We start from the raw sequence: 27,640 nt of genomic DNA on the forward strand, positions 1-27,640 counted from the left end.
AGTGCAAGAAGACAGTGGGAGGAGGGAGGAAGGAGGGAGGGAGGAGGGGGAGGGAGGGCAGCATGCGTCCCCAGCGTGCTCCACAGCAGGGAGGCCAACAGGACTTCCTCCATCAGGAAATGTCCTCTTCTGCCCAGTACTGAAGCCACTGAGCACCTGAACTGTTCCCACTGCAACTAAGGACTTCCACTTTAAATTGCATTTGACTTTAACCAACTTAAAGGCACATCACACGGGGTGACGGCTACTGGCAGGACCCAGCGGAGCTCAGGAGCCAAGCGGCAGAGTCACGTAGGAGTCACAGCTGGACGCCTGACCAGCTAGGCTGGGCGCTTCCGAGTGCCAGCAGAGGTGAGCAATGAGGTGACTCTCACTGCTCTCGTCACAGCCACCAACGCGGGGCGACCCAGCGCCCTGTTCTCCGCTCCGGCTAGGCTCAAATCCCCTGCAGGAGAGTTGGGCAGCCAGCAGGAGGGTCTCCTCCACCTCTGAGAGCTGACCGCTCTCCTCCTCCCTTTCACTTGCTCTGGCGCAGACTTAAAAGGAGAACAGACCCTCAGAGACGCTGTCCCACCCCGGGGGACGCGCATGTGCGACAGACAGGCGTGTGCAGACGCGGAGGGGACTCCACAGCAACAGCTTTATTTCTTCAAGTCAGAGGAACAGCGTGCCACTGTGGCTGACGGAGCTGGGCGGACACCTTGACAGCAAATGACGCTCCTCCCCCCGTGACAATCACGGTGACTTCAGAACACAGCCAGAAGGCCCGAGGCCTGGCAAGGGAAGTTGTTTCCCAAACTCCACAGGCCGCACTGGGTGGGCTGCATTTGCTGGGTCCTCCGCGCAGCTCACCGCCATCTGCATCCCGCAGCTGCACAGCTCTGTGGGGTCTGTGAGAGGGACGGGACAGAAGCATCCTCGTGCCGTGACAGCCCGGTGGGCGCCGCTCACTTCAGCCAGATCCACTTGTCGCCCACGTCGGCGTTGTACCCGGGGCGGTACCTGCGGCCTGGCAGCTGGGGAGGAAGAAGTGGCCGGTGTCAGAGTGCAGAGTGCGCCCTGCACTCCCCAGCCACTCTGCCTGAGGGAGGGCTGCGGGATGCTGCCCCCCTGCAGGCCTGCCACCTGAGGCGGGGACCTGGACAGTCAGCACCCCCCCCCGGGTTCCTACAGACACCAGGAGGGTGTCACTGGGGGAAACGATGCAGGAGGGGGCAGGGCCTGCGAACAGGCTTCCCCATCATGACCCGAACACCCACTGACAGCCAGCAACGGACCGGACCGTGGGCAGGAGCAGCGCCAGCCGCCACCCAACCTGTGAAAGGCCTGGTCCAGGCTGCTGTACCGCTGCGCTGCCCAGATGTGTGACCGGCGTGGGTGTTAGCCTCTCCTGAGGAGGCCCACCAGGCTCCCGGCCCCTCTGCCTCACGTGGGGGTGACAGAAGGAGCTTCCAAACCTGCATGGGGCCCCTAGACTCTGGCGAGGGCCTCCTGCTCTCAAATAGAGCTCCGGGCAGTGGCGTCTATGCCGGATCCGCTTGCCCAGGACTCGGGTCAGCATCCCACCACCAGCCTCTCCGTTCACACAGGGCAGAGCACACGCGGCCGGGAAAGGAGAGGGAGACCCGGGCCTCCTGGCCACCGCGCGAGGAGGAGCGCACCGGGCAGTGGGGGCTGTCCCCAGCCTGCAGGCTGGACCTCGGGGGCAACGAGGCGTTCACCCACAGCCCTGTTCAGAGTCCTCCTGGAGGACACTCAGTGCTGGTGTCACACACAGGGACACAGGGACCCAGAGACGGACCCCAGTGGAGCTCCTGTAAACAGGGAGCGCAGAGGAGACAGGACTGAACATAGCTGCACGCAGGAAAGGGCTGCGTCAGGGACGGCGGGTCTGCCTTCTCTGGGCCTCTGAGGGACGTGGGGATTCTGGTCAGCTCCTGTTTCCATCACTACGTGTACACAGATGAGCTCTGCTCCGAATGCTGTCGTTAATTGTAAGAAATAACATCATGGAGACCTCTGACCATTTCCTCAGTGTGCTATTTCCATAAGACTTCTATTATGTTCTCCACAAGTCAGGATCACAGTCAATTTCAAGAGAAATATTTCCATTGTCAACGTCAAGTTTCAAAAAGCCACCCTCTGTCTGCCACACAGTCTTAGTGTCTGTGTACAAGCAGGCCACCTGTTGCTGGGATGCTCACTGGGATGCACACCACGGCAGTGCAGTCCCCAGTGTTCACCCCTCAACTGGCACCAGCCGTGAACGGCAGGAGGGCTCCCAAGCACCTGCTCACACGCTGGGGACAGCAAGCCCCTCCCAGCGCCCACAGACAGTTGTGTGTCCAGACAGTGACGCTCTGGACCTCCAGGCCATGCTGAGCCCCCACTCAGGTCAGCACGTCCTCACACACGGGTCACCAGCAGTGGCGAGCAAACCCACCCTGCTGTGCTGATTTCCTATGTGGGTAACTGAGGTGACAGACTGATGCCAGCTGCTGGGTTCTGCAGAGCAGGACGAAGGCAGGCAGACCCGTCTCCTCCAGCCCTGCTCTAGCTGAGATCTGGACTCTGACTTCATAACCAGATTCCCAGGGGAGCTCTGGGCTGAACGGCACGAGGACATTCCGACCACCATGGGCGGTGGTCTTCCTCTACAGGTTCGGTAACTCTCCTGGTGCCCACTGCTGACTGCAGGTGAATCCACTGTGGTGAAGTCCCTAAGGGCCAGACCACAGTGTCAGCACAACGGAGGTATTAAAGAGAGCTCTGTGGTAAAGGAGGATTTGAGACTGAGGATGAAACAACTTGAGATAGTTAAGAAATAAAAAATAGCAGGTCAGAAAGCAGAAGACTCTGCCGTCCTGGCCACCGCCTCGGCCCTTGGATCCACGGGAGGAGCTCGGCCTCTCAGCAGCCCCTGGCCTCACTGGCGGGAAGGGACCAAGTCAGGGAGACAAAGACCACAAAGCCGCTCTGTGCGGAACTGAAAAGTGGCTTGATTTCATGCTGGACAGTGGCTGTGGAGAGCGGGCCTGCTGACAGGTGCTCAGGCTCCAAGCAAGAACTGGGAGGTCACGGATGGAAGCCTGTTAACAAGTACTGCTGGGATCCCAGGTCCTCCTGCTCTTCTGAGTGCCACCCGGGGTGAAATCCCGGATCCCCAGGCACAGTGGCCAGGCACGGGGCAGTCACCTGGAAGCTGACAGGCACTGAGAGCCTCTAGCACTCCAGCCAGACCAGTGGCAGGACTGGTCAAGAATGCCAAGGTCCCAGGACCCATGAAGACACAAAACAAAACCACCCCCATGAAAACCCGAGCTGCCTCGTCCTCTGCAGCAGTCTCTGGCTGCTCACCTGTGCCCACGTCAGTCGGCAGAGCAGGAAACGCTCCCCACCCAGTACGACTGCTGCAGCGGCAGGCCAGGGGCTGTGCACCGCCCAGGCACCTGCATGCTGACCACGCCTCTGCAAGTGGGAGGGACAGGCGCCTCCTTGTGGCCACAACACGGTGCCCAGCACACAGCAGGTGCCCGTGGTACTCAACAGTCACTGCTGTGAGCGCCAGCCCCTGCCTCTGCCAGGTCCTGCTTCCCCCGAGACCACCTCGAAACACAGCCCCTTCCAAGCCCCCTGCCAGCTCTACAAGCCAGGGCACCAGACTGAGCTGTGCACCTGGCCCAGGCACCCACACGGGAGGGGGCTGAAGCCGTCCTGGAAATACGCCCAGGGTTATGTCTCCTGCCCTCATGATCAAAGCCACTCCTCCTACTGGGAAAGTCTTGGGCCACCGCCCTGTACCTTCACCTGCACTGTCACCTCCAATAACTTTTCTGAGCCTAACTCTGTTGTCCACCCTCTAGGATTCACTCCCAGGTCTCCCAGAGCCGGCGAGGCGTTCAAAACAGCCCTGGAATCCTCCCTCGCCCCAGTCCACCGTCCTGAGCACCTTTCCTAACTCTCCCCCGCACGCTGGCCACGCCCTTGCTTGGCACGGCAGGGACATGCTCTGGCGGTGCTTAGGAAGCCTCTCACACCACCCGCAGCAGCACCAGCATGCTCCGCTGGCCCACTGCCCTCCCCTTTACACACCACCAGGTGGCCACCAAGCAGCCCCATGCCCTCAGGCCAGCAGTCCTGCCCTCAGCTGCCCCTGACCTTCTCCTGCTGGGCCAACTTCACTTCTCCTGTGAGAATCCTGAGGGTCAAGACCCCAGGCCCTGGGACCACACCACACCTCCTCCCTCACACCATGCCATGCCCACGGCTGCCCTGCCTCCTGCCCAGCAGGTCTGCAGGGACGGGTGTGCCTGCATCTGTGTCCCCATGCAGCGTCCAGGCTCCAGGTGAGTGCGCAGAGAGGCAGGGCTCGTGCTGGCAGGCTTGAAGGCCTAGGAGCTGTCCTGCGGGGACAAGCAGTGAAGGGGCCAGGGCCTGAGGACTGAGCGGGTAAGCAGAAAAAGCAAGCTCCTGGGAGAACCACTCCCCGTGCAGCCAGCCCCAGGGCAGCAGCCCCTTCCAGAGGCCGCCCGATGCAGATCACTGCACCAAACAGAGGGGTCCAAGTTCAAGCAAAGGCAAGACCTGCAGAGCCCAAGCAATGGGTTGGTGGGAACCTTCTGAGACTCGGGCCTCAGGGCCTCGACTCCGCCACCACAGAGCAGTGGGAGGTCTAGGTCCCCACGCTGCGCTCCCTGGGCTCCCACTGAAGGCCAGGAGAGACAGCTGCAGCTTCCGCCTGCCAGGCAAGGGTGGCCCACTCACCCCAACCGCCACGTTCTGCTGGCATTCAGTCCCCCAGCCACGACGCCAGCAGGTGGAGGAACCTGAGGCTCTGAGTCCCATCAATGCCATCTCTGCGTCCTGGTCCTGCATGGCCACACTGCTGGGGTGCGGGCACCAGGCCCTTACCTCCCTGGACAGCCTATCTGAACTGTCCACTTGAGTGTGCAGCGATTGGGAAAAGGCGGCTTCCGCGGCCCAGCGTGGCGGCCTGGTGCCACGGCTCCGAAGTGGCGCCAGCTGCTTCCAGACACTCTGGCCACCACGTGATTCTGCCACCTTGGAAATGGTGCTGACACAAGAGTGTGAACACTGTAGAAAGCCCAGCAGCTGGACCTGCCCTGCGTGTGCACCAGTGGCTGCCAACAAGGGGACGAGAAACTTCAACCTGGAGTCAGCGAGGTCCTGAGGTGGGGCCACGGGAAGGCTCCCACCAGCCCACGCACGCACGCTGCACCACCAAGAAAGCAGTGAGTCCTTCTCCTGCGCAGCATCCCTGAACCCCTGCACCCCTCTGGAGAGGAGCTTGGAGGTCTTATAAAACGAGCAGTGATTGGCACTGGCGTGGCCCCTGCCCTTCTGCTGGGCCCAGAGATGAGGCCCTAGGCCCCATCCCACCCGCTGCCCGGTCTCTCTCTCATACCTCCTGCACACCAACCAGTGGCATCTGCTCTTTCCTTACACACACTCAGGAGGTCTTGGCTTTTAAAAACAATAAAATGACAAGCTAGTAAAAGGTGGCTGCAGATCCCCGTGCTCTCCTGAGACCGTCCCCACGGTCTGTGATGACCCAGTCGTCACAGCAGCATCCTGCATGGGCCTGCTGGCTGCGACCCTCCTGTAGTGCCTGGGACGGGAGCTGCGCTCTGCACACACCTCCACAGGTCGGCCCCTGCCCAGCACTCGGTGAGCTGGTCCTCCTTGGCAGCCTCAGGTGGGCAGGCAGCTCCGGGGCCACCAGACCTGATAGCTGGGGCAAGCCCTGCCGGACGCTGGTGGCAGCAGCAGTACTGCTCCTCTGGGCAGGCCAGGAGAGGCGTGCCAGTGCAGCGAGGCCTGGGGAGCGTGAGGCTGCAGGGGCAGAAGCGACCCTCCTGTGACTGCTGAGCAAGCACGGTGTGAAAGGCAGCCTGCTCAGTCAGAACCAGGCCCACACCCTGGAACCTCCTGGCAACGGCAGGTCACTAGGCCAAGCTGCGCAGGAGTTGGCGAGCCTGTCCCCCACCAGCCGGGACTTTTCCCAACACCTGCAGGCTCTGCTCGGGGCGGTCTCGCTACACTCCTGCAGCAGGAAGTGGGACTGACGGCTTCCTCTTGTGACAAGCTCACTCCCAACCTGCTCGGGCTCGGGCTCGGGCTCGGGCTCAGCTGGCCCAGCCTTCATGGGCTCCTGCGCTGGTCAGTTGGCAGAACTAAACCAGTCAGTGGGATACCCACGTTGAGCACACCCAGCCCCAGAGAACCCTCGCCCACGTCCACTGTCACCAAGAGCCACCTCCCTTCTCTGAAAGCCAGAGTAGCCACTCAGTGGACTCCAGTGCTGTCTGTGAGTAAGCACTGCCCGGGTGAGGAAAGCAGCCACGCCAGGCCTGGGCCGCTCCCCCAGCTTCCCCACCCACCCTGAAGCCCACCGTCTGCGTAGTTTTGAAAACCTGAGAGGCAAGAACAGACCTGGCTGCACAAAGAGGGGCGCCTGGGGGAAGGAGGACACTGGCCTCGGGCCACGTTCAGGCCTCAGCGTCTAAACCAGAACTGGGGAGATGCTCCCAACCTTTCCCAACCTCCACCCTGGCCCTGTCACGTCCAACACACACGGCTGCAAGGGAGGCCTTGGTGGGCCCACAGCCTGAGAGCACCAGTCCTCTCTGCAGCCCACAGGCCCTCCTGGCCTTGCCTGGATGCCCTCGGCATGCTCCTGGGCAGGAGGCTCTACCGGGCAGGAGGCTCTCCTGCTCGCAGACTGACTGCCCGCCTGCTCCCTGCCCGAGGTGGGCTGCTGCCCGTGTCTGGCCTGGTCTCAGATGCCTCCTGCGTACTGCTCATCCCTGCTGCCCACGAGGATGCAGGCTCCTGGACAAGGCCTGTTGCACCCCGATATCACCCCATGCTGGAGACCTGTCAGACACCTGCCGAGGGGTGAGAGACTGAAGGGGGAGCTCAAGATGGCCATGCTGGGGGCTGCGCCTGGGGCTTGGCTGAGCGCCAGGTGGCTGTCCTCCCAGTCGCTCCACGATCCTAGGCACAGAACCTAGGGAAGGGCGGCCAGAGCTGGCTCAAGACGCAGGACGAGCAATGGACACGGCACTTGGGACACACTCACACCAAGGCCAGGCGGTATCTGAGCACCCTGCGTGTGACGGGCTCCTACATTCTACCGGCCAGTCCTCCTCAGGAGGCGATGCCCAGGGCAGAGGCCCCACAAAGAGGAGCCAAGACTCCAGAGTCCCATAACGTGGGAAAATGAGCCTCCAAGGGTAAGAGCCAGGAAAACCAAGCAGGACAAAGTGAAGGAGCCTGGGGACCACAGGCGGACACAGACCACGCAGGAATGCAGGTTCAACACCAGCAGCAGAAGCCTGAGCCAGGAGCAGGTCTTGCAAACACTGCCATAAACAAAGTCCAACCAAGACCTATCTTGTTTGTTCAGCTACAAAACTCCCAGGGACAAAAAAAGTCGGAAAGATCTCAAAGAGATAGCAAGCTTCTCAAGAGAAACGCAATGGACCGAGTTATGAAATACTGAAAGTTTGTAAATGCTGCAAAAAATAGCACTGTGGGAGTCTACACCCAATGCACGTATTCTTCAAGAATCAGAGTCTCCTTCCTCCCAAGTTCAGTCCTAAAGTGACTCTGCCCAGCTAGGGCTGGGGCGGACGGTGGTAATCTTGGCAGGCCAGCATGGCAGCTGAGATGGCACGCTTGTCACACATTAGGATCGATCCAGCAAGGAAACACCACACCAAGGATGGAACCAGGCTTCCCACTCTGAGACGGTGGCACAGGCACTGGGAGAACCCTGCAGGGTCACAATGGAGCAGAGACGCTGGGCTGGACACACTGTTCCCAGCAGACACAGGTAACTGCAGCTGAGTGGACAGGAGCCTGGGGTGCGGGGCGGTCCATGGTGACACAGACACATTAAGGAACAAACCAGTGCAGTAGGAGAAAGGTTTCCTCAGACTGGACACTACCTAGAGCCACAGGAGGAAAGACAGACCTGGAAAAGCCGAAGAGCGCGGCAACCACCTTGTTAACAACCAACGCAATCAGAATCCAAGGGCTGCTCCAACGGCCAACGCAATCCAGAATCCAAGGGCTGCTCCAACGACCGAGCGAAGCCTCAGGGAGAACTCCTGCACAGCCTCGAAGTGCCCAGGGTGCACTGGCCACCAAAGGCCACTGGGTGACCTCACAGTGAGGATGCCACTCTCAAGGGAGGCGAGAAGTTCGCCAACAGTCCCACAGGGAGAAGGAAAACCACCCTAACCACGGGAAACAGCCAATAAAACCAAACGGAGAGATGTTCAAAATACAGTCCCGGGGTCCTCCTGAGTGTCAAGGCCTTGAACATTGGGCAAAGCCCCAGGAACTAGTGCAGACCAAGGAGACCAGGAGCCAGGCCTGGCAGGGTCTCTGCTTGAGCCACAGCACTGGCCTGGAGAGCTGACCAGGTCTGTGGCAGGTGGCCCAGCACGCAGCACAGGCATGTGCCTGCTCTAATGGACCAGGACGGCTGCTGGCTGGTGAGGGGACGCGTCTGTGCCTGTGAGGAGGACACATTCAAACAGAGTTCTCCAGCCTCAGTGCCCATCAGAGAGGACGAAGCTCTCGTCCATGGGGTGACTGACCAGGGAGGAGGTGTGACGCAGGGGTGGCACTCTGCCAACTGGGCAGTGTGGTTTGGAAAAAGCTAATTTTCTATTCTTGTTTGATGCTCCAAAATAAAAGAAAATGAAGACCAACTAAAGGCCATTTTAAATAAATGTGAGAATCTGTTATCTGCAAAGGATTCTCCAGGCCGAAGGCCAGCGATCCTGAACAGAAGCAGGTGCCAGGCAGGTGTGAGCCACAGCAAGGCAAAGACACAGGCTGAGCATCACATCAACCCCGACTGCACCGGAGCATGGCTGAGGGCTGGAAGGGCACAGACCGAGGACACAGGTCCGAGCAGCGCTGCAAAGTCAGGAGAACCACAGGCGCCATGGGACTCCAGGCAGCCAGAGAGGAGCGCCCGCCTCTCCAGGTCAGTCACTGCCAGCTGTGAGGAGGACGAGGACCAGCAGGCAACAGAAGGGGTGAGGGCGGGAGGACAGCTTCATCCAGAGAGGGACAACAGCATCAACAGGTAAGAAAACCATGAGAGCAAGACAAGCTATTTACAGATTTATCAAGAACTGCATTAAATCTGAACAACGTTCAGGCTGACAAAAGACTTAAAAACACCTACAAGCTTTTTATAAGGTACTTACATTAAATATAAACACACAGAGAAGCTGAAATTACAGGGTGTAGAAAAAGCTACCCAATAAACATCAATTAAAGAAGCTTGGAAGCCACGTGAACATCAAATGAAGAAAGCTTTAAAGTCGGAGTGGCCGCTAGGCGACCAGGAGCTGCCCAGCGCCCACAGGGCAGCTTGGCCGACACCACGCCCCAGGAACAGCTCCCAGGCCAGTAAGACGGAAGCCGGAGAGCTGAGGGCAGGCGCGGCCTGCAGTGAGCACAGCTTCTCCTCATGGTGGCAGGTGGAAGGAGCCCGAGGAGGAAGCTGCAGGTCCACACAGCCTGCTTAGGAGGAGCGGCGCAGGCACCCTGCAGGGCGCCAGGACAGCAGGAGCAGCAGCAGGGCCACGGCGTGCAGGCAGGGTCTGTGGGGCCACACGTCTCCCCAAGTCTACACTGGAAGAAGTCACGTCAGAACAACCCAAAGAATTCACGAAAAAGAAAGTGATGGGCTGGAGATGCATGGATCAGAGTAGAGCACGTGCCTGGCATGCATAGGCCCTGGGTTCAAGGGTCCATTCCCCAGAAAAACAGGCACGGAGCCAAGTAAGTGCCTCAAGGGAGGTGGCACACACCCTCCGCGCCTCGGGGGACCTGCAGCACCCACCTGAAATCACAGCAGTGCAGAAGCGACCCTCTCCAAACCCATCACGGGTCCCCTGCTCAGCTCAGAGTGCAGACCCCACTACGATCCCGCACACATTGCCAGTAGCCAACGACCAGAGCAGCCCCGGCTCCCCTGTTGGCCCCTGTCCCTCCCTCAGAGTCTGGCTGGGGATGACTCTCCATGCCAACGGGGATACACAATCCACTGGAAGGCGTGGAAATCACAGACAGTATGAGTGGGATGGGCTGGCCCCCAACTTCCTGCCCACGTCAGGCCCGGTGCTCCCACTGGTTGGAGGCCCTTGTGTAGAAACGTGAGCCTCATGATTCACAGACGGACATGAGAGTTGAGGTGACAGCAGAGAGGAGATGGTGGCGCAGGAACAGAGGACGTGTGTGCATCAAGATAGCTGTATGCCAGGAGGCCAGGGCCACCAGAACACGACTACTCCTGCCTCCACCTGAGGACCCCAGTAGGACTGCAGAAGGGCAAGGCAGCAAGCCACTCTTCAGAGGAGTGACGTGGTGTCTGCGGCCACCACCACCCCAGCCTGGCTGGCCCTCAGGCTTTCTACTCACCTCTCTGAAGGCTCGGAAGACCCGGTCACTCTGGTGAGCCCCAATGGTGATCTCCGGGAGATAGACAGGGATGGTCGTGTAATTCAGCACCTCCAACTTGTCCTGAACCCTGCAAGACAAGACCAACAGGGATCACGCCAAGCCACCAAGAGGAGTGTCACAGAGCACGAGTGTCACACGGCAGGCACTGATGTTTTCACAGCATCTGCACAGGAGCTCGTGGCCTCACCACAGGGGTTCCCTCCCACGCAGCCATCCCAGGCACAGCCTCTCTGCCAAGACCTTGGGGCTGTGTCACCCCAAGAACCCAAGGGAGCCTCTAAAAAGCCTCAGGGCTGGCAGACGATGGCCTTTTGGAAACATTTAAAAAGGAGCCTTGGTGTGCTTTGTACACAGGGCAGCCGGACAGAGCTGCCAGTGGACGGCACCCCAGCGCTCTGTTCTGCGTGAATGTGTCCTGAGACAAGATCCGGGAAGAACTGGGCCCTGCAGCTCACCAGCCGGCAGGCGGGGCTGTCTGTGTGCCAACCGTCTGCAGGCAAAGTCCAGGCTGCATGCAGCTGGGGCGCAGGCACCCCGTGGCCTGGCCTGTGAAAGGTCTACTTCTCCCTTCCTGGGCACCAACAAACTCAAGTCATAGGGCACTCTCCTTGTTTCACCATGTAATTTTGCTGAATGCTAAAATCTTTATATTTTGTTATATAGGCCTATTTTAAACCAAGTTAAGTCTGAATATTACCACTATACTTGAAGTCCCCCCCTACAGGTTTAGAGCAGAGAGCGTAATTATTTTCAACAGCCACTTTTCCATGGGGAGCTATAAAAGCAGTGGAAGAACAGCTCAAGTGGAGACTGAACAAAGCTGACACTGGCCAGGCCCTGGACGAGTGACCCAGGCCTGCTATGTGAACCCCAGCTGGTTCCCACAGCAGAGACAGACCACCCAGTGGGGACACAGGGCCCCCAAGTGTCACTGCCACAGAGAACTAAAAACGGTAGCTGCAGTAGGCTGAGTACACGTGGTTGGCAGGCAGGGCCTGAGTGTCCTCATACAAACTGTCACTTGTACGCAATCCACAACCCAAAGGCCCAATGCCATTCCCAGTATTGATGCTGCCAGCCATGTCTGCTGGTGCCCCTCGATGCTCACGGGGAGTTCCACTTGGCTGGGCAAACGGCTACCACGTACACACTCAAAGGTAAGATCATTTTCTTAATTTTAATGTCAAGTTGATTTTCTCTGCCGAAAGATCAAATATTTTTAAAAACTCAGGCAAGTGACTTGGGAAGTCTGCAAGGGCACAAAGTGGCTGTGCTCTGGGCTGCCAGAAACGCAACCTGGGTGCTGCTGAGCCCTCAGAGCATAGGACCCTCCCTCCCAGCTGCGTGGGGCTTCCAGTTGTGCACATGCACCTCAGTGACAGGTAAGCACACAGCTCCTCACTGTTCACAGGTCCGACTCTTCTACACCTGTTACTGCATAACTTTCTAAAGCCATCTCACAATAAAAGATTCAAATAAAAACGAAGTTCACATAAACATTAACAAATACCACGGTGGCTAGAGTCTGATTTGGTTTTCTCCACAGTTGAAAACCCTAAGAAAAAGCTAAAAAATTTGGAAGGACTTACTGACCAGCAAACGTGGGGAGCACACAGAGCAACAGTGCCATCTACGTCCGACTTGGCAGAATTATAATTTGCACACCGCCCTGAGAATCTTCCAGAGAACGTGCTTCTCAGGATGCTGAAGACGAGGGGAGCCACACACGGCCGCTGCCCCGGCTCACGGGAACCAGGCAGCACTGGGTTCCAGGACCCGGGAAGGGCCAGGGTGCAGCCCCACTGAGCCCGAACCCTGCGCCTCTGCTGGCCTATGGTGCCACCAAGGAGCAAAGACACCAGGAGCCTCTCCAGATGCAGAGGAAAACAGGGAAGGGAAGCACAAGCACGGTGTGCACTTTAAAGACCAACATCTGACAGAATAACCCATCATCATAGGCGGAGCGTCCAAATTAAAAAGAAAAACTGCGTCAGTGTGGTTTGCAGTTATCAAAAGAAAAGAGTGAGACTGGAAGACAGAAAAGAATAAGATGGAAAATAAGATTTTATGGCTCAAACTGTGTCCCAATCACCAGAAAGTCCACTTTCTCCTAGGTCCCAGCCGACTCATCCCGCCCCCAGCATTCCGCAGGGAGACCGTACCTGCACGGGGGACCCCAAGCCTCTGCAGTGTGGGACGCCGGGCTGCAAAGCTGAAGGGCTCCAAGCTGGGGGCAGCTCGGAGAGGGAGGCCTGGGCTCTGGGAAGCAGGGAGACCAGGCAGAGGCCTGCACATGCGGCGCCCCGCTGGAACCACGTCCCCACAGGCCAGGCCCACTAGGCAGGCGCCAGTCGTGGGCCACAGAGGGAATCGCAGGGCCAGCAAGACCAAAGCCAGTCACCGCCCCTCAGCATGGGCACGCACAGCGGATCACACACCTACACCGTGGCTCGGGCGGAACCGTGGTGCTCTGGACTGGCCATTCAGCCGGTCTGGACAAAACATCTAGGATGATCATTGTAGAAACCAGTCACGATGTCCACTTCAGAAATGGTGATCAAAGGAAAAAAAGACAACACCATCGTAAAACGTCACGAGATGTCCAGGGGAGGACAAAGAATAGGGGAAAAGGAAAGGACCAGACCACAGCGAGCTGAACCAGGATGACTCACTGGGCGCTGTGGCGTATGAGACAGGCAATTACAGGATCCTTCTGTTTGATAAGCAGATGACCAAGTAACTACTAAAATAATGGTTTTAGGACATCAGTTTTAGGCATGGTAGAGAATCAAGATCAATAAGCATTTCAGAAAACATTTAGAAACTGACAAGGTACCGTCCGTCACTAGAGGGGCCAGCCAGACATCCCAAGGCTATGGCTTCAGGACAGCACCCCTCCTGTGGCCGGCTCACGCTCTGCCTGGCAGAATCAGCACCAGGCAACAGGGGCACACACGCCCACAGGCAGTCAGGAGAGCCAGGGAGAAAAGGAGAAAGCGACTCCACACAGGCTTGAGAGCGCGCCAGGACAAGCAGGCCACATCCAGGCAGAGGGGCAGGGCAGGCTCAGTGCAGGCCATGGCCGGGCAGACACCTCGGGTTCTGGGTCAACTCTAGAAAATGAAATCTGGATCTACAACCGGATGAGGACAAGCCACCAAAAGATTCTGGAAAGAAACAGCAGGTCTTGTGACATTTGTGTTGGACACTAGCCTGGTAAAGGCATGTACTGGACAGGTAGGAGAGCAAGATGCAGATGGGCACAGACCACAAAGCAGCAGAAGCAAGAGAGGCAGACAGGAACCACTCCAACGGGACACAGGACAGGTAGAGGCCAGGTCAGTGCAAGGAGGGCAAGATGGCGTCACCTGCCCAGGGCACCGGTAGCTCCGGCCCCTGCAGCACAAGCAAGAGGCTGACCCACAACTGCCCCTGGGCCCGCAGTCTCCAGGCCTGAGCCACAGAGCACATCTCCACGTACCTTGCAACAGAGTGCACATGATACAACTGCACATTCAGAGGGACGGTAGGACACTAAGGACAGCCACAGGAGGAGGGGCGGGAGGGGGGCTGGGAAGACATACCTCGAGGGGCAGTGACCAGGGCACACAAACACGAGCATCTGGACAAGACGCACACCGGGGCTTCAGACACAGGAGGAGACGGACAGCTCAGCCATCGTCAGGAGCTGTTACTGCTGCACCGTCCTCACAAGGAAGGGCCAGTGCACTGCAAATCAACTACAGGCATCCAGGTAGCCCTGGGGGCCGTCCCGGGAGCCATCTCAGGGCTCTGTGGACACCCCAGCTGAGGGGACTCAAGTCCCTCACAGAGGAAGGCAGGAGTTGGCAGGAAGCCCGGACACATCCTCCCCCACACCACCACCAGCCCTGTGCACCTGGGGACGCCTCAGGTGGGGTGCAGACTAGCACAGTCCTCAGGCCACCCAGCTCAGGGACGACAGGGGACAAACTGCAATCGTCCAGGTGAAGGCTACAGAGTCCTGAGGCCACGCACTCAGGGTTAAGGGATAGCTCGCACATGTCCAGCAGTCACAGTGCCCAGCCACGTCTAGTCCACTGCCTGCTGCATCCCTGGGTATGGAGCCCAGGCAAGGACGGGCCAACTGCGACAGTGCCCAGTAGGTGCCAGCTTATGAAAACGTGGTGCTGGCCGCGCCAGGTCATTCAGCCGGGGGAGCTGGGCGGTGTTGTGAGGCAGCAGTGCCTCTGAGGGTGGCCTCGGGAGTGGCTCCAGGCGAACACCCTCGGTGGCTCAAGTCCAGCCCTGAGAGGGCGCGACGTGGACAGAGAACGCTCGGGGGTCAGGAAGCTGTGTTTACTTGGCTTAAGACAATTTTCAAGGGCAGTGAGTCCATGAAATGGACAACATACAAAACTCATACGGAGAGCGGTCTTGTTTTCTCTTCAGAAAATAGAGCTTAGCCTTTTACTTCTGTGCCAAAGTTTACAGATGAAAATACCAGGCACCACAGGTCAAGTTGTTAGGTACTAACTGGTAATGGGCAGTGACGTGTGGCCCAGTACCACGGCAGGTCACAGGCTTCTCTGGATTCCTTTGATGAACAATCCAGTACCTGGAACACGGCAGCAGGTGGGCCAGCCCCCGGGGTGAACAGGCGGAAGCAAGGGAGCCAACTAGGAAACCCGCCAAGAGGAGTGGCCAAGGGAGCTGGCTCCTGGCGGGGTCTGCCGAGGGCACCCTGAGGTCAGGACCTAGGCCACAGGTTTCTGTGGGAACTTCAGAAGGGACAGTTCGCCCCCGCAGGAGCACTAAGTTAATCTCCCCGTCGTTGACGGCAGCACCGTCATTAACCTGGGACTGGCTTGTGGAAGCAGCCCCCCGAGCAGGATGTCCTTGTGACAGTGAGGAGAGGACCTGCGAGGCTCAAGACCTCCCGGGGGCCTGGGGAGGAGAGAGCCGTGACTCGGGAGCCTGGACAGTGGGGCCAGTTCTCCCGGCAGACGCCAAACAGCAGCAGGCTTGGCCGCAGCGCTGCCCCCTGTGGCCTCCGCAGGAGAAGGGCCCGCCCCAGGCGCTCTGTGCCCGGGCCTCACTCCCCCCCACTGTGGCAAAGCTCTGCTGCCTGGCTTTGGGGTCCGATGGGGATTTCCCTTTGCTAGGGCACAAGGATGGACATTCGGAGTTTTAGCTCCCCACTCTCCTGTGCAGAGCGACAGGTCCCAGGACCACAGCCTGGAGGGACCTGCTGCATCTGCCTGCCTGTGGCCTCCCCACACCTGCTACACCAGCACCGTTCCCTTAACTGGGGGGCAGGTCTCACTGACAGTGACGAACACAGGACCAGTCTGATCTGACTCCTAAACACGACTGTGACCTGAACACCACTGAGCAGTGCTGGGAGCACAGGGACTCGGCAGACTCACTGGTACTTTCTGCCAGTGACCCTGCACCAGAGACACCGAGGGAAGCTCAGCTCAACCTCACGCCCAGCTCGGCCCTGCAGGGATCGGGACCCTTAGTTACATGTGCCCTGAGCCACCGACCCTCTGGAGCTCTCGAGAGGACTGCTTCACTCACCTCCCGCAGTCCTGCCACACAATCAAGATCAAGGGCCAATGACACAGCAGCACCAAGAAGGTGCTGCCACCAGGCACAGGGCCACCTCTGCAGCCACCTGAGGAGCCCAGCCTAATTCCCTCTTAAGATTGGGAGCCATCTTGTCACAAAGTCATGGAAAGTTAGTTTCTGCTTCACTATAAATTCCTGCGATTTCTAAACTTGCTTGGAATGCCTGCCCGTGCCTTGAACTCCCCCATGCCTGACCAGATAACAGCCCTCTCTGAAACCTCAGGGGGCCTCATAAACCTTGATGTGGGGATCTGAATCTGCTCCCTTCCTTGAACTATCATGCCACGTCCATCATTAGGCTGCTCTCTGCCTCTGTACCATGATTGTCAGAACCCCATTATCTCTGAGTTCTCAAGACACCCCCGCCTTTGCAACTTTTTGTGCTATAAAATCGTGTTCCTGGAGAGCTGGGGGCTGGTCTGCAGCCCGGGGTTTTCAGGAGAGACAGTCCTGGCCTGCTCCTGTGCACACAAATATAAGCTTGCTTTAATTTGATTTAAAATTAGAGTCAGTGGTCTTTTCTTCATGTCGGGGTTCAACACCACCGTCATGTCCCTCTGAGATCAAGGTGAGAGGACCATGCACCAAGGCCATCCCTGCCCCAGGTAGGCCCAGGAAAGCCAAGGGGAATGAGGCTGCCATGCTGAAGGGCAAGGTCTCTGAGAATGTGTTCTTGGGAGATGGCCAGAGATGACCCAGAAAGGCCCAGGTGGCAGCCAGGACTTCAAATGAAAAGCAGACCCCAAGTACCACGCACCCAGCTCAGCCCTACTGCTATGATTTAACTATTCACATTTATAAGTCATCAAAATCAACAGCACTTTCTTTACTAATTCCTGAGCTTTGCAGGAATTGTGGTCCTAAAAGTGATGAAGACAGCTGGCCGCAGATCTCCCTCCCAAGTGCGCTTCTGTGTGACTCCTGTGCCAAGGCCCTCGTGCAACAGACAGGCCTCCTGCCACCTGGAGTCCACCCACGGAGGCCAGAGCACGGCTGCGTCGAGGCCGTGAAGATGGCTGTGAGCCAGCAAGACGCTCAGTGCCCTGAGAGCCCATCCAAGGCTGCGGGAGCAGACCCTGGGGGCAGGAATGGCGTGGTCCACACAGGAGAAAGCGGGAGTCCCACATGTGCTGACCACCGCAGGAGGCCAGCGGGGAAGGCAAGAGGTCGCAGGACCAAGACCCAGACTCTGGGCACCCAGGGCTCGCTCCCGCCTCAGAGCCTCTCCACCTGCTGCCCCTGCGCTGGCCGATGCGTGGGGCCCAGTCCTGGCTCTGCTGAGGCCTCTGCAGGAGGGTTCTGCACAGTGACAGTGCCGGGGGCTGCCCAGCTCACATAGCCCCACCCCTCCTCAGAGCCTCCAGGACCCAGCACAGCTGTTTCTGTGTCCCCACAGGAGACAGCTCTGCGTTGATGCCACATGCCCTGAACCTGGAACAGTGCCCAGCGCAGAGCGGAGCAGAATCTCTGCTGAATTAATGTCGACAGCCAAATAAGTAGCGACCCAACCAGGCACCCAAGAGCTGCCTGGAAGGAAAGAGGAAATCAATACACGCGGTACTGGCTGGCGCCACTAACGCCTCACTTGAGCCCTGAACCCTGGTGGCGGACCAGACCCAGGCACTGCACTTGGAGGCAGCGCTGCCCCTGCTCCCCGCCCACAGGGGCACTCACAGCAGCCGCAGGTTGTGGAAGGTGCGGTCGTCCTGGCTGAGCCACGGCCCCTTGTCGTACTTGAGGTATTCGATGTCCTCCACCACCTGGGAGAGGAAGAGCCCAATTTAAAGGGAGAGCCACTGCGGAAGTCTGCACGCAACCACACCGTAACCTCCAAGTGCCTGTCAGAAGGGTCACCCTGAGGTGAAGGGGACACAGGGGACGCCCTTCAGGAGGCCTGAGCACTGCCTCCCAGGAGGGCCCACCCAGCGCTCCAGGTGGGGTGTGCAGGACCACCTCACAGGCGGGGAGGGAGGGGCACCCAGAGGAGGACAAGGCCAGGGAGCAGCCCGCCTCGTGACAGACCTCCCTTTCCCCCACAGGCTCCTTCTGGAAGGCAGGGCCGACTCACAAATGACAGGAGAACCCACATCAACACACTCCCAGGACTTGGCTGGCACCTCCTGCCCTAGACACCTCCCTGACGGGCACCTCCACAGCAACCCTTGCACGCCATTATCTCCCAAACACGCCTGACTCAGCACCACCTTCAAGTTTCAAGAGTTTGGGCTGGCGTGCCATGGACTGGCGGCCATAACTGCTGGTGGTGCCTGTAATTCCAGCCACACAGGAGGGCGGAGCAGGAGGATCACAGGTTCAAAATCAGCTTCACAATTTAGGGAGACCCTGTGTACCCACAGGGCTACCCCCCCCCCCGCCCCAGAAAGGGAAAAAAAACAAACTTTGTGCATTCAACAATGGCCTTCGACAACAACGCAGTCTTGGAGTCAGAGCTGTCATTCTCCTAAGATGCGTGCCACTGAAATATTCTAACACAGGTATAAAAATAATGTGAAAATACACAATCAGCACTACAAAAAGAGCTCGGGAAAGCACGACTCCCACTATCCCAGCAGCAGAGCTGCTAGGACAGAGGCTCCGTCTCTCTGGGGACACTGCTCTTGGGGAGAGCCGCCCAGCCCCTTCCCTTCCCTTCCCTCCCGCACAGGGAGGAACCCAGCAGGGCTGCTACTCAGTGTCCACTCTGCCAGCTCCTCTGCCAGGACAGCAGTCTGCAGCCTGCATGTGGTCCCACAATTCCTATGCCCGCCTTGCTGGTCTCCTGGTGATGTAGGTGTGACACAGGACACAGAATGGACGCTCAAATGCTTCAATACCATTCAAAAACTAACCCATTTCCTCCACTTCATTTTTTGTTACCCTTCAGGACGTGGCTTTGCCAAACTGCGACCCCCACACGGCCTGTTTCCGGCCTCGCCCACCGTGGCCGCACAACGGCACATGCACACGCTTCTGCATCTGGAAGGGCAAGCGTCCTGAATGATTCTGCTTCACAAGTTTTTGGTTATCCCCATGAAGTTCCTGAAAACCACTGAGACTGGCAGGGAGCTCACAGACGCAGACCCGGGAAAGCAGCTTCTAGGAGTGACCAACTGCCCCCGATGAGGCCGGCTTTCAGCCTCACCAGGGTTTAACACAGACACCGAGGCTGGCAACCAAGGTTCTGCATCTTCACCGCCCACCATTTTAAGATCATAAAGCTGTTTTTTAAAAAAGTCAAAATGTCACAGCCACAAGAGGTGATGGGCTGGCTAGATGCTGCTTCTGGACCACGAAACACTGATGGGCACAAAGACAGTGGAATGGAACTGGGTAGATGAGCCTCGAGAACGGCACCCGGGAACCACAGGGAGGGGGACTCACCATGCTACACGTCTGCTCACCTTTTCCGCATCCTCAGCCTCCCGCGCACTGTAGACCAAGACCTCACACTTCTCACTGCAGGGAAAAGCAGAAATTCCACATGAGCCTTCCCGGGCCGCAGTGCACACGTGCGCCAACACAGGCCACACACATCTCCTGCTCCACTAACACTCTGTGGCCCTGACCAGGCACCGGGCTGGGGCTGTCCTGCCGCGCAGCAGAGCAGTAGCAACGTGCCATGGCCTGGCGGCCGTAACTGCTGGTCTTTGCCCTGGCTCCACTCCCTGGACTGTGATGCCCAAGGCGTGGTGCATGGGCCACCACCGCCACACCCACACTGGCCACAGCTCTGGTTATAGGAGAGGACAATGTGGCCAGGCCTCACCAAACACGGCACCAAGGGCAATAGGCAGAGGCTGTGGGGTGCAGAATGTCTGAGCTGCTGGAATTCAAAACCCAGGGACACAGGAAACTCCCAGGAGAACCAGACCAAACCACACAGATGGTAGCAGCTCCCCAGGCCCCTGGTCCTCAGTCCTTCATCTGGACACTGGATAATCAACGGCTCAACTCTGTCTCAAAAAGAAGGGGCAGAGTTCACTGCTGCCGGCACCGCCTCCCCCCACAGATCTCACTGGCCATCTAGTGGCCTTGGCTGTCCTGCCTTGGATGCTTGAAAACCCGCAAGCTGACATGACACAGGTGGGCCTCACCCTGCAAAGGAGCTGCCTCTGTCCACCTCCAGAGCAGCTGTGCGGACTGGCAGGCCATTTGGTAAGCCAGACCAGGAGGCCCACTACAGTGCCCTCACCGCCCAGCATGGCAGATGCTGGACACTCTTCAGTCAGAAAACCCCCAACTACCACTGTTGCAAAGCACCCTGAGATTCTAAAGCACAAATGACGTAGAAACCTTAGGCTGAGACCTATTTGTCCTGAAATTTTATTTGAAATAGTCAAATTTCATAGCAAATTTCTGAGAGAAGACCATTAGGTCCCAGTCCTTCCCAGAGCTGCAGCATGTCACTGGTCTACACTTCAGTGCTTAAAGTAACGCACACTGCACAGAGGACTTCAGGACCTTATCCTCCTAAACTTGACAAATGACACATAAGTTATGTGGCTGTCTAGGAAGAATTCACGTAACAATGAACAGAGACTGCATCTGTCCACATGCTTGCAGCTTACTGAATCTGTGGAGCAGGAGAGGTCGTAACCAGAATGTCTAAACAATGTATGGTATGACACAGTCACGCAGAAAACCCCACAAACCAACGACACACAGAAACCTCACACATGTGCCTACACTGTCTACGCACAGTGCCCCCGAGCACAGGGCTCCACCCAGCCCTGCAGCAGGCGGGCCCTGGAGAGGGTGCCTGCACACCGACCACAGAGCAGTCTTTACAGTCCTGTCATGGTTTGCCCCATACCCCGGGAGCGAGGATTCGCAAAGCAACCGTCCAGCGTGGGCTTGGACAGCACCAGAGGGAGGCGGGATCGCACAGAATGAAGAGGGGGGCAAGTGAGCATCCTTGCTGCCCATCAGAAGCAGCTCCATGCAGCACGGTGCCACCAGCTCTGCCAACAGAACCAGCCATCCTCAGGGCGTCTCTGATGCCTACTTGTCCCTTGTAAACAGAGAGACCACACAACAGACCTGGGAATTTAATAAGGTTATACTACAGAAAAAGAGGCCTAAGGACCCCGGGAAGGCGGCTCGCTGTACCCCTAGATCTTCAGACTCCAGTGCCCCCCGGGCAGTCAGGGAAGCTGCCCCCCCGGGGTGAGGTATAGCCCAGCACAGCCAGGGAGTAGCAGTGGCCTTGAAGGTCCACATGGAAAGGCTCAATCAGAGAACAGCGCCCCTCAAGGCACTCACACAGCCACTGCCCCTGCCAAGAGGTGGGGACACTGGCACCCAGTGGTCTGTAGAGCTGCAGGAGACCAGCTCTGGTCATCACGGTTTCTGATGAAAGGACGGGCTGTGTGTGAAAGACAAGAGGACAGGATGCTGCAGAAAAAGACGGGGATCCGCCCCAGGCTGACATCCAGCTCAATAGGTAGGGTGGGCGGGCTGCGGGCCTGGGCAGCAGCAGTGTCCCAGCAAGGCTGGCTTGCAGGGCTCTGAGACACATGTCCTCAGAAGCTACCCAGACTGCACAACCCAGAAACGGCTCCTGGGGCTCTGCCCAGCAAGCCACGGCCAGACCTGAGGTAACCTGAGGTGAATGTCTGAGCTTTCTGCTCCACACGCAGGTCCCATCACCATGGGGACACCAGGACACCATGTGGAGGAGGCGGCAGAGTTCCAGCACCTCGGAATGTGGGACCTCAGGAGCGACACTCCCGTGCAGCCCAAGCCCACAGCGCACCAGGGCACCAGGGCAGGGCGCTCAGAACCACTGCTCACGTCTCTGCCCACCAGCAGCCTGCAGGACCACCCCTAGACAACACCAGACCCCTGGAGCTCCCTGCCATGGTGTCTTGGTGGTCAAAGGTCAGGAGGAGACTCTGGACAGAAATTCTGGGGTCACTGTCTCTGCTCATGCGGCTCACACAGCTCTGCATACTCCCCTGGGCACAGATGGGCAAACAGCCTTTTTTTTTTTTTTTGGCACCTCTGGTCTTGAAAACGGAGAACAGGCTGAGGAAGAACAGCTCCGTGACCTCAGCACCACCTGACAGCGGGACACTCTCAGTTCAAACACGAAGCCTCTTTCCAAAATTACTACACTTTGTTTAATTCACAATTTTCGATTACTTTGAAATTTTAAACATGAGCTTAAGTTTTTAGGTATCAAAAGAAGGTTAAGTTTTGAAGAATTGTGAAACCTAGAAGTACACTGTCCTACTGAAAACCTTTAATAAAAGCCTTATTCAAACCACCCAGCTTAACTGGACCTGAGTGACAGCAGTAACATGGACACCAAGGACCCCAGGAAGACAAGCGAGAGTGTGGACAGAAAGATGCCTCTCCCAGCCCAGCTTTCCAAAGGGAAGAGGAAGGAGGTCTGGCTCCCCTTCGGTGCCAGCCCTCTGGAGATGGGAGTGGGAAGCACCCAGAGACTTGCCCCCCCCACTTCTTGTGGCCACACCCAGCAGGAGGCCAAGTGCTTCGAGCAGCCCTCCTAGGTGGACAGGAATGTTCAGTTGTCACCTGAAGTGAAAACACATGAGCCCTCCAGTGCTAAACCCTGACACGGACTGGGTATTTCTTTGTGCCCCACAAAATTTTAAGAATGAAACAAATCATCTCACAAAGATCAACTGCAATGTCTCCTACAATGTTTGCTCAAAAACACCGGACGCTCAGACAACCCCCAGCCCGGCCCTGAGCCAGAGCCCACTCCCGGGCTGCGGGGTGAGGACCGATTCGTGAAAGAGCAGCGCTGCTCCTGCAGTCGGCGCAAGCTTGGCTCACCTCATCTCGGGGAGGAAGGTTTTCTTATAGGCATTCTCGATGTCCTGGAGGTAGGCAGAGGTGATCTTCATTTCATGTGGCTAAACAAAAGCAGAAAATTCACACAGGGACATTCTGACGTTGTTCTTTAACCTGTGCACGTGTACAGTGCAAACCACTGAGTGGTGTGGAGGCTTGCAGAGTCCCAGGGGAGGCCCAGCAGGACCTTCCTGCACAGGCTCTGGAAGCCCCTTAGAGGCTGTGCTGTTGCACTTGGGCCCAAGTACAGGCAACAAAGGTCACAGTCACCATGGAGGCCGCTCGCCTCACCCCAGCTTGCCCTCAGCACCCGCTCTTTGTCGCAGACCCTCTCTTGGTCTCTCCACACCTCCCTTCTTACCACCCCCATGCTCCCTATCTCTCGCCTCCATTATCATCTGAAGTCAATTATATTCTTTTCTTTAATATTGTTTTTAGTTATAGGTGGACACAATATCTTTATTTTATATTTATGTGGTGCTGAGGTTCGAACCCAGTGCCCATGCAGGCTAGGTGAGGGCTCTACCTCTGAGCCCCAGCCCCGTATTAATCCTTGAATACAATCACGAGGGGCCAGGTTGGAACCCAGGGGCTAAGCTGAGCTCTCTTTCTGCACTTCTCTCCTACTTGTGCCTCTGCTTCTGTCTGACGCATTCCCGTCCTGTTACCAAGGGCCTGCCAGGAGAGCGCGTGCCCACTGAGTGAGGAACTCGCCCGCACTGCCCACACACAGCTGTCCACTGCGCTGGTGAATACTTGTCGGGGGAGGGGGAGAAAGCATTAAGCCTACTGTTTTGACTTCACAAAATGATAAAAATATCCTAAACTGGCTGATGGTGTAGTTGCCAAGATTTGGTGACTGCTAAAAATCATTGAGTTACACCTTAAATTGGGTGAATTTTAAGAAGTATAAATTATACCTCAGTAAAGCTGTTTAAAAAAGAAAAAGAAGAAAACATTAAAATCACTCTGGAGCATCTCTGGAGTGCCCGCAGCCCAGCACCAGCCAGGCCTGGGACCACAGGACCAGCTGCACCCTCATGGCTCTGTCCACAAAGGGGCCACTCCCTCAGGAAAGCTGCTGTCACCGGGCAGGAGCTCCCAGAGCCAGCCTGCAGGAGGCACCCAGCACTAGAGGAGTGCGGGGGAGCCCACACTGGCTATGGCCCAGAGTGAAAGACCACCCGTGATGTGACCAAAACCCCAGCCCCATACACACAAAGAAATGTGAACCACAAACGCCGGCCAGCATCCGGTGACCAGGACCAGCTGTCCTGGGGCAGGGAAGGGGCTATTTCCAAAGGCCCAAGGTACAGGCACAGCCTGCACCGAGAGACAGGACACAGGCCTCTGCTACCATCTCTCTGGCCCGAGGTCTCCGAGTGTCTCGCTCAGTGCTCGTTTCAGCTGATGACATCATCCATCTGACACTTTACTTGGGAAAAAAACTGATACCTCTAATTTTGACTTCAGAATTATTTCCAAAATGTTGTTGTCTAAGATAACAATATAGTTACCTTGAGAATTTGGAATACATGCCCTAGATTTTCTCAATGAATGTTAGCAGGGGAAGTGTCATCTTATTCCACTGGCAAACGATCAAACATTGTCAACTTGCAGGTCCCTCCTTTTGCCGCCTGAGGGCATGTCCCCAGTCTAAGTCACTGATCATACCAGGAGCAGCCTCTCAGGCAGCTTGAGGCACAGAGAGGATGAGCAGGGACACTGCAAGTCTCACACATGCTTGACCTGAGATGAGGAGTCAGTCTCCCAGGCCACCAGGGACAGCAAAGGACAACAGGAGCCTCCGCTCCCCCACAGGAGCCTGCCATTCAGAAGGGACCGCTGAACCCCACACAATGGACAGCCCTGGAACACAGGCTGCCGCCACCTGCATCCTCCTCACACACCAAAGAGATCACATGTCCCTACTGCAGCACTGGCCAGAAAGGCCCCAGGACAGCAGTGCCCACCCAGCACCCTCCACCTTGCCTGCAGGGCTCCTGGGAGCCACCTGAGACCCAGCCCAAAGGGCAGAGAGCAACCTTCTACTCTCCTAGAAACAAGAAGGAGTTAAAAGAGGGAGGGGCTCAATTCAAGAGCAATAGGAAGGCCCGCCCCCCCCACCACCACCACCACGGGGACAGCCAGGGTGGCCCAGGAACAACAGGGGCCTGGGCAGCACTGGGGAAGGCAGCTCCCTCCGGAAACAGCACCAGGCTGGGCCCAGCCTCCTCACCCATATGGGCACCTTCTTCAGCTGTGACCTGCTTGGTGTTAGTCACCCCAGTGAGGACCGCCAGAACCCCACGTGGCCTTGAGAGAGCAACATGGGCTCCACAGGCCGACCTACATCTCCCTTCTTCTGGATCCGACTCTGAACCTCCGGCACAGGCACATCCACGTAGATCACCAGGTGGGGAGGCAGGTACTCGCAGGCCGTGATCTTCTTTACCTCGTTGTAGTGGTCCACACCTGGCACAAGAGAGGCCACTGTCACTGGCCCTCGACAGGCCTCTGCACACACCCCTCCTTGAGTAAAGGACAGAGCTCACGTCATCCTCAGGCCTTGTGCCAACCGTACACTCCTAAGTCAGCTGAAGCCATTGAGCACGCCCTCACAGGCAGATGGCCACAGGGCCACGGGCACTGCACACAGCAGCACTGCACTCAGAGCAGCCACCGAGCCCGTGTCCCTTCCACCTGGTGTCTAACGCTGGAACCATCAGGTGTCCTCAGCTCAGACAATGTCCAGCACGGATTCACACTGCGACCTAACGGCACCCCAGGGACAGAGCCAGCATGCTCCCACTGCCTCACCTGCCGGGCAGGAGGGCAGCACACGTGTGGATAGGAGGGTGACAGGTGCCTGCTGTGTGTGCAGGGCTCCAGAGCAATGCACTAAGGCCTGGCCTTCTCCACAGCCAGCAACGCAGCTGAGGCGGGACGATCCCACCAAGGCGTCACAGAGTGCCCCACTGGCCAGCCCCACAAGACAGCCACGGTGCTGAGGAGAGCTGGTGCTGTTCAGAGCACTCTGCCCAGGGACGTCACACACCGGCCACACCAATCACCACTCGGTGTGTGGAGTGAAGCCACCACCTTCACCCACAGTGTCAAGGAACCCTCGCCTCTGCAGGCGCTGCCATGGAGGAACCTTCCAGAAGTCACAGCAGGTGATCAGGTAAGGACCACTGAGAGACAATTACTTAGCTTAAAAGAAAACACTCCTCCTGGAAACTCACTCTGGATGCACTCTGGGGATGGGCCCTGGCCCAAGGCCAGCGAGGACATGGCTGGAGGAAGGACAAGGACCCTGGAGGAGGAGAAGTGGCTCTCCCACTGTTGGTGACATTCCCCTGCCCTGCCCACTCTGCCCAGTCCCACTCCCTCCTGACTCTTCAGCATCCCGTTTCTCAGGTGACTCACGTGGCGTGGACCCTTTAACAGGGCTCCACCTCCCTGGCCAGGGCACAGGTCTGGTCTCAGCTGTCCCCACTGCACAGCTGCTCCCAAGACAAACGTGCCCGGCGCGCTGTGCCCTGCATCCTCCTCTCACAGACCCACCGCCACTCTCCCACTTTGCTCCACAATGCCACCACCAGCCTGCCAGTGTCCTTCCTCCCTGTCTCAGCCCAGCCTCCTCCAATCTGGGCACCGGTCCACTCCCCTCACCACATGCACCGTCCACCCCTGCCACCTCTCCACACTCACATCTGACCAACCCTCCAGTGGCTCTGCAGCCGTCACCAGCCCCCTCACCCTAACCAGGTGCCAGCCCTGCTGCTCCAGTACCCCTCCACAGCAGTCCCCGAGGCCTGCTGCCCACTGGGTGGCTCCTGTCTGTGGGGTCCCCTGGAGGCAGGCCCCCTGTGGAGGAAATTCCCTGTCTCCCCGCAGGCCAGACACCTCCGGTGTGCTTCGCTGCACAGCAGCCTGGGGACACTGGACTGCGGCCCCCCCAGACTGTGCTGCTCTGAGCCCCACCCACCCCCAGGATTGTGAGTCCTGTGTTGTGCCCCTTCATGTCCTAAACACCAAGACAGAGCTGGGCACACGGCGGCACTCCAGAAGGCCGTTCATCAACACCACGCTTAAGCTGACCTCCGCACTCTAGCTCCCTGCTGCGCCAGAGTGGGCAGGGCAGGGGAATGCTGGGGTGCCAGCACAGGTGGGGAGTGGGCAGACTGACCACATGGTCTGGTCAAAGAACTGCCCAACACTCTCCCAGCCACAGAGGTTCCGACCCCACCCTGACTCAAGTCAGTCTTCCCTCACAGAGGTCATGACCCCTCATCTGCTACTGTCAATGCCCCACACGATGCCACTGCCCCTGAAAACATGGAGCAGCAACACGTCAGAGAGGGGAAAGGACTGTGGTGACCACCAGGACGCTGAGGGGCAGGCTGAGGAAATGGCCCCTGCCCACGCCTCAGGAAGCAATGGGGACTGGCGTGCTCAGCACAGGTAAGCCTGCAGGCCCAGGGCTGGAGCGCTCTGGAGGAGGGTCAGCAGCGTGGGTCAGCTGTGTGCTCTCAAGTGCCCGGGACTCCACAGGAGGAAGGGGGTGGGCAGCTCAGTCGCTCCTGTCTGTGAGGCGCATTCCACAGTGGCATCAGGCTAGGCCACGGCCTTTCCCCGAGGATGCTGCGGACCCAGGGCAGCCATGGCAGAGCCCACGCGTGCCAGGGAG

At 58.0% G+C, this 27,640-nt stretch overlaps 1 protein-coding gene across 1 annotated transcript in view; it reads right to left on the bottom strand.

Annotated features, from left to right (window-relative positions):
- Positions 1-621: 621 nt before the first annotated feature.
- Positions 622-27,640, bottom strand: part of Ndufa10 (NADH:ubiquinone oxidoreductase subunit A10) — a 33,221-nt gene continuing 6,202 nt past the window's right edge. The window contains exons 5-10 of the mRNA XM_026379673.2: positions 25,301-25,422; positions 22,930-23,009; positions 19,527-19,581; positions 17,800-17,885; positions 10,471-10,579; positions 622-1,016 (exon numbers count right to left, since the gene is read on the bottom strand). Of these exons, the coding sequence (XP_026235458.1) occupies positions 948-1,016; positions 10,471-10,579; positions 17,800-17,885; positions 19,527-19,581; positions 22,930-23,009; positions 25,301-25,422 (521 nt within the window). The 3' untranslated portion in view covers positions 622-947. The remainder of the gene's footprint in view (positions 1,017-10,470; positions 10,580-17,799; positions 17,886-19,526; positions 19,582-22,929; positions 23,010-25,300; positions 25,423-27,640) is intronic.

Source organism: Urocitellus parryii, chromosome 1 (genome assembly GCF_045843805.1).
Source record: "Urocitellus parryii isolate mUroPar1 chromosome 1, mUroPar1.hap1, whole genome shotgun sequence".
In the NCBI taxonomy this organism is placed as follows: domain Eukaryota; kingdom Metazoa; phylum Chordata; class Mammalia; order Rodentia; family Sciuridae; genus Urocitellus; species Urocitellus parryii.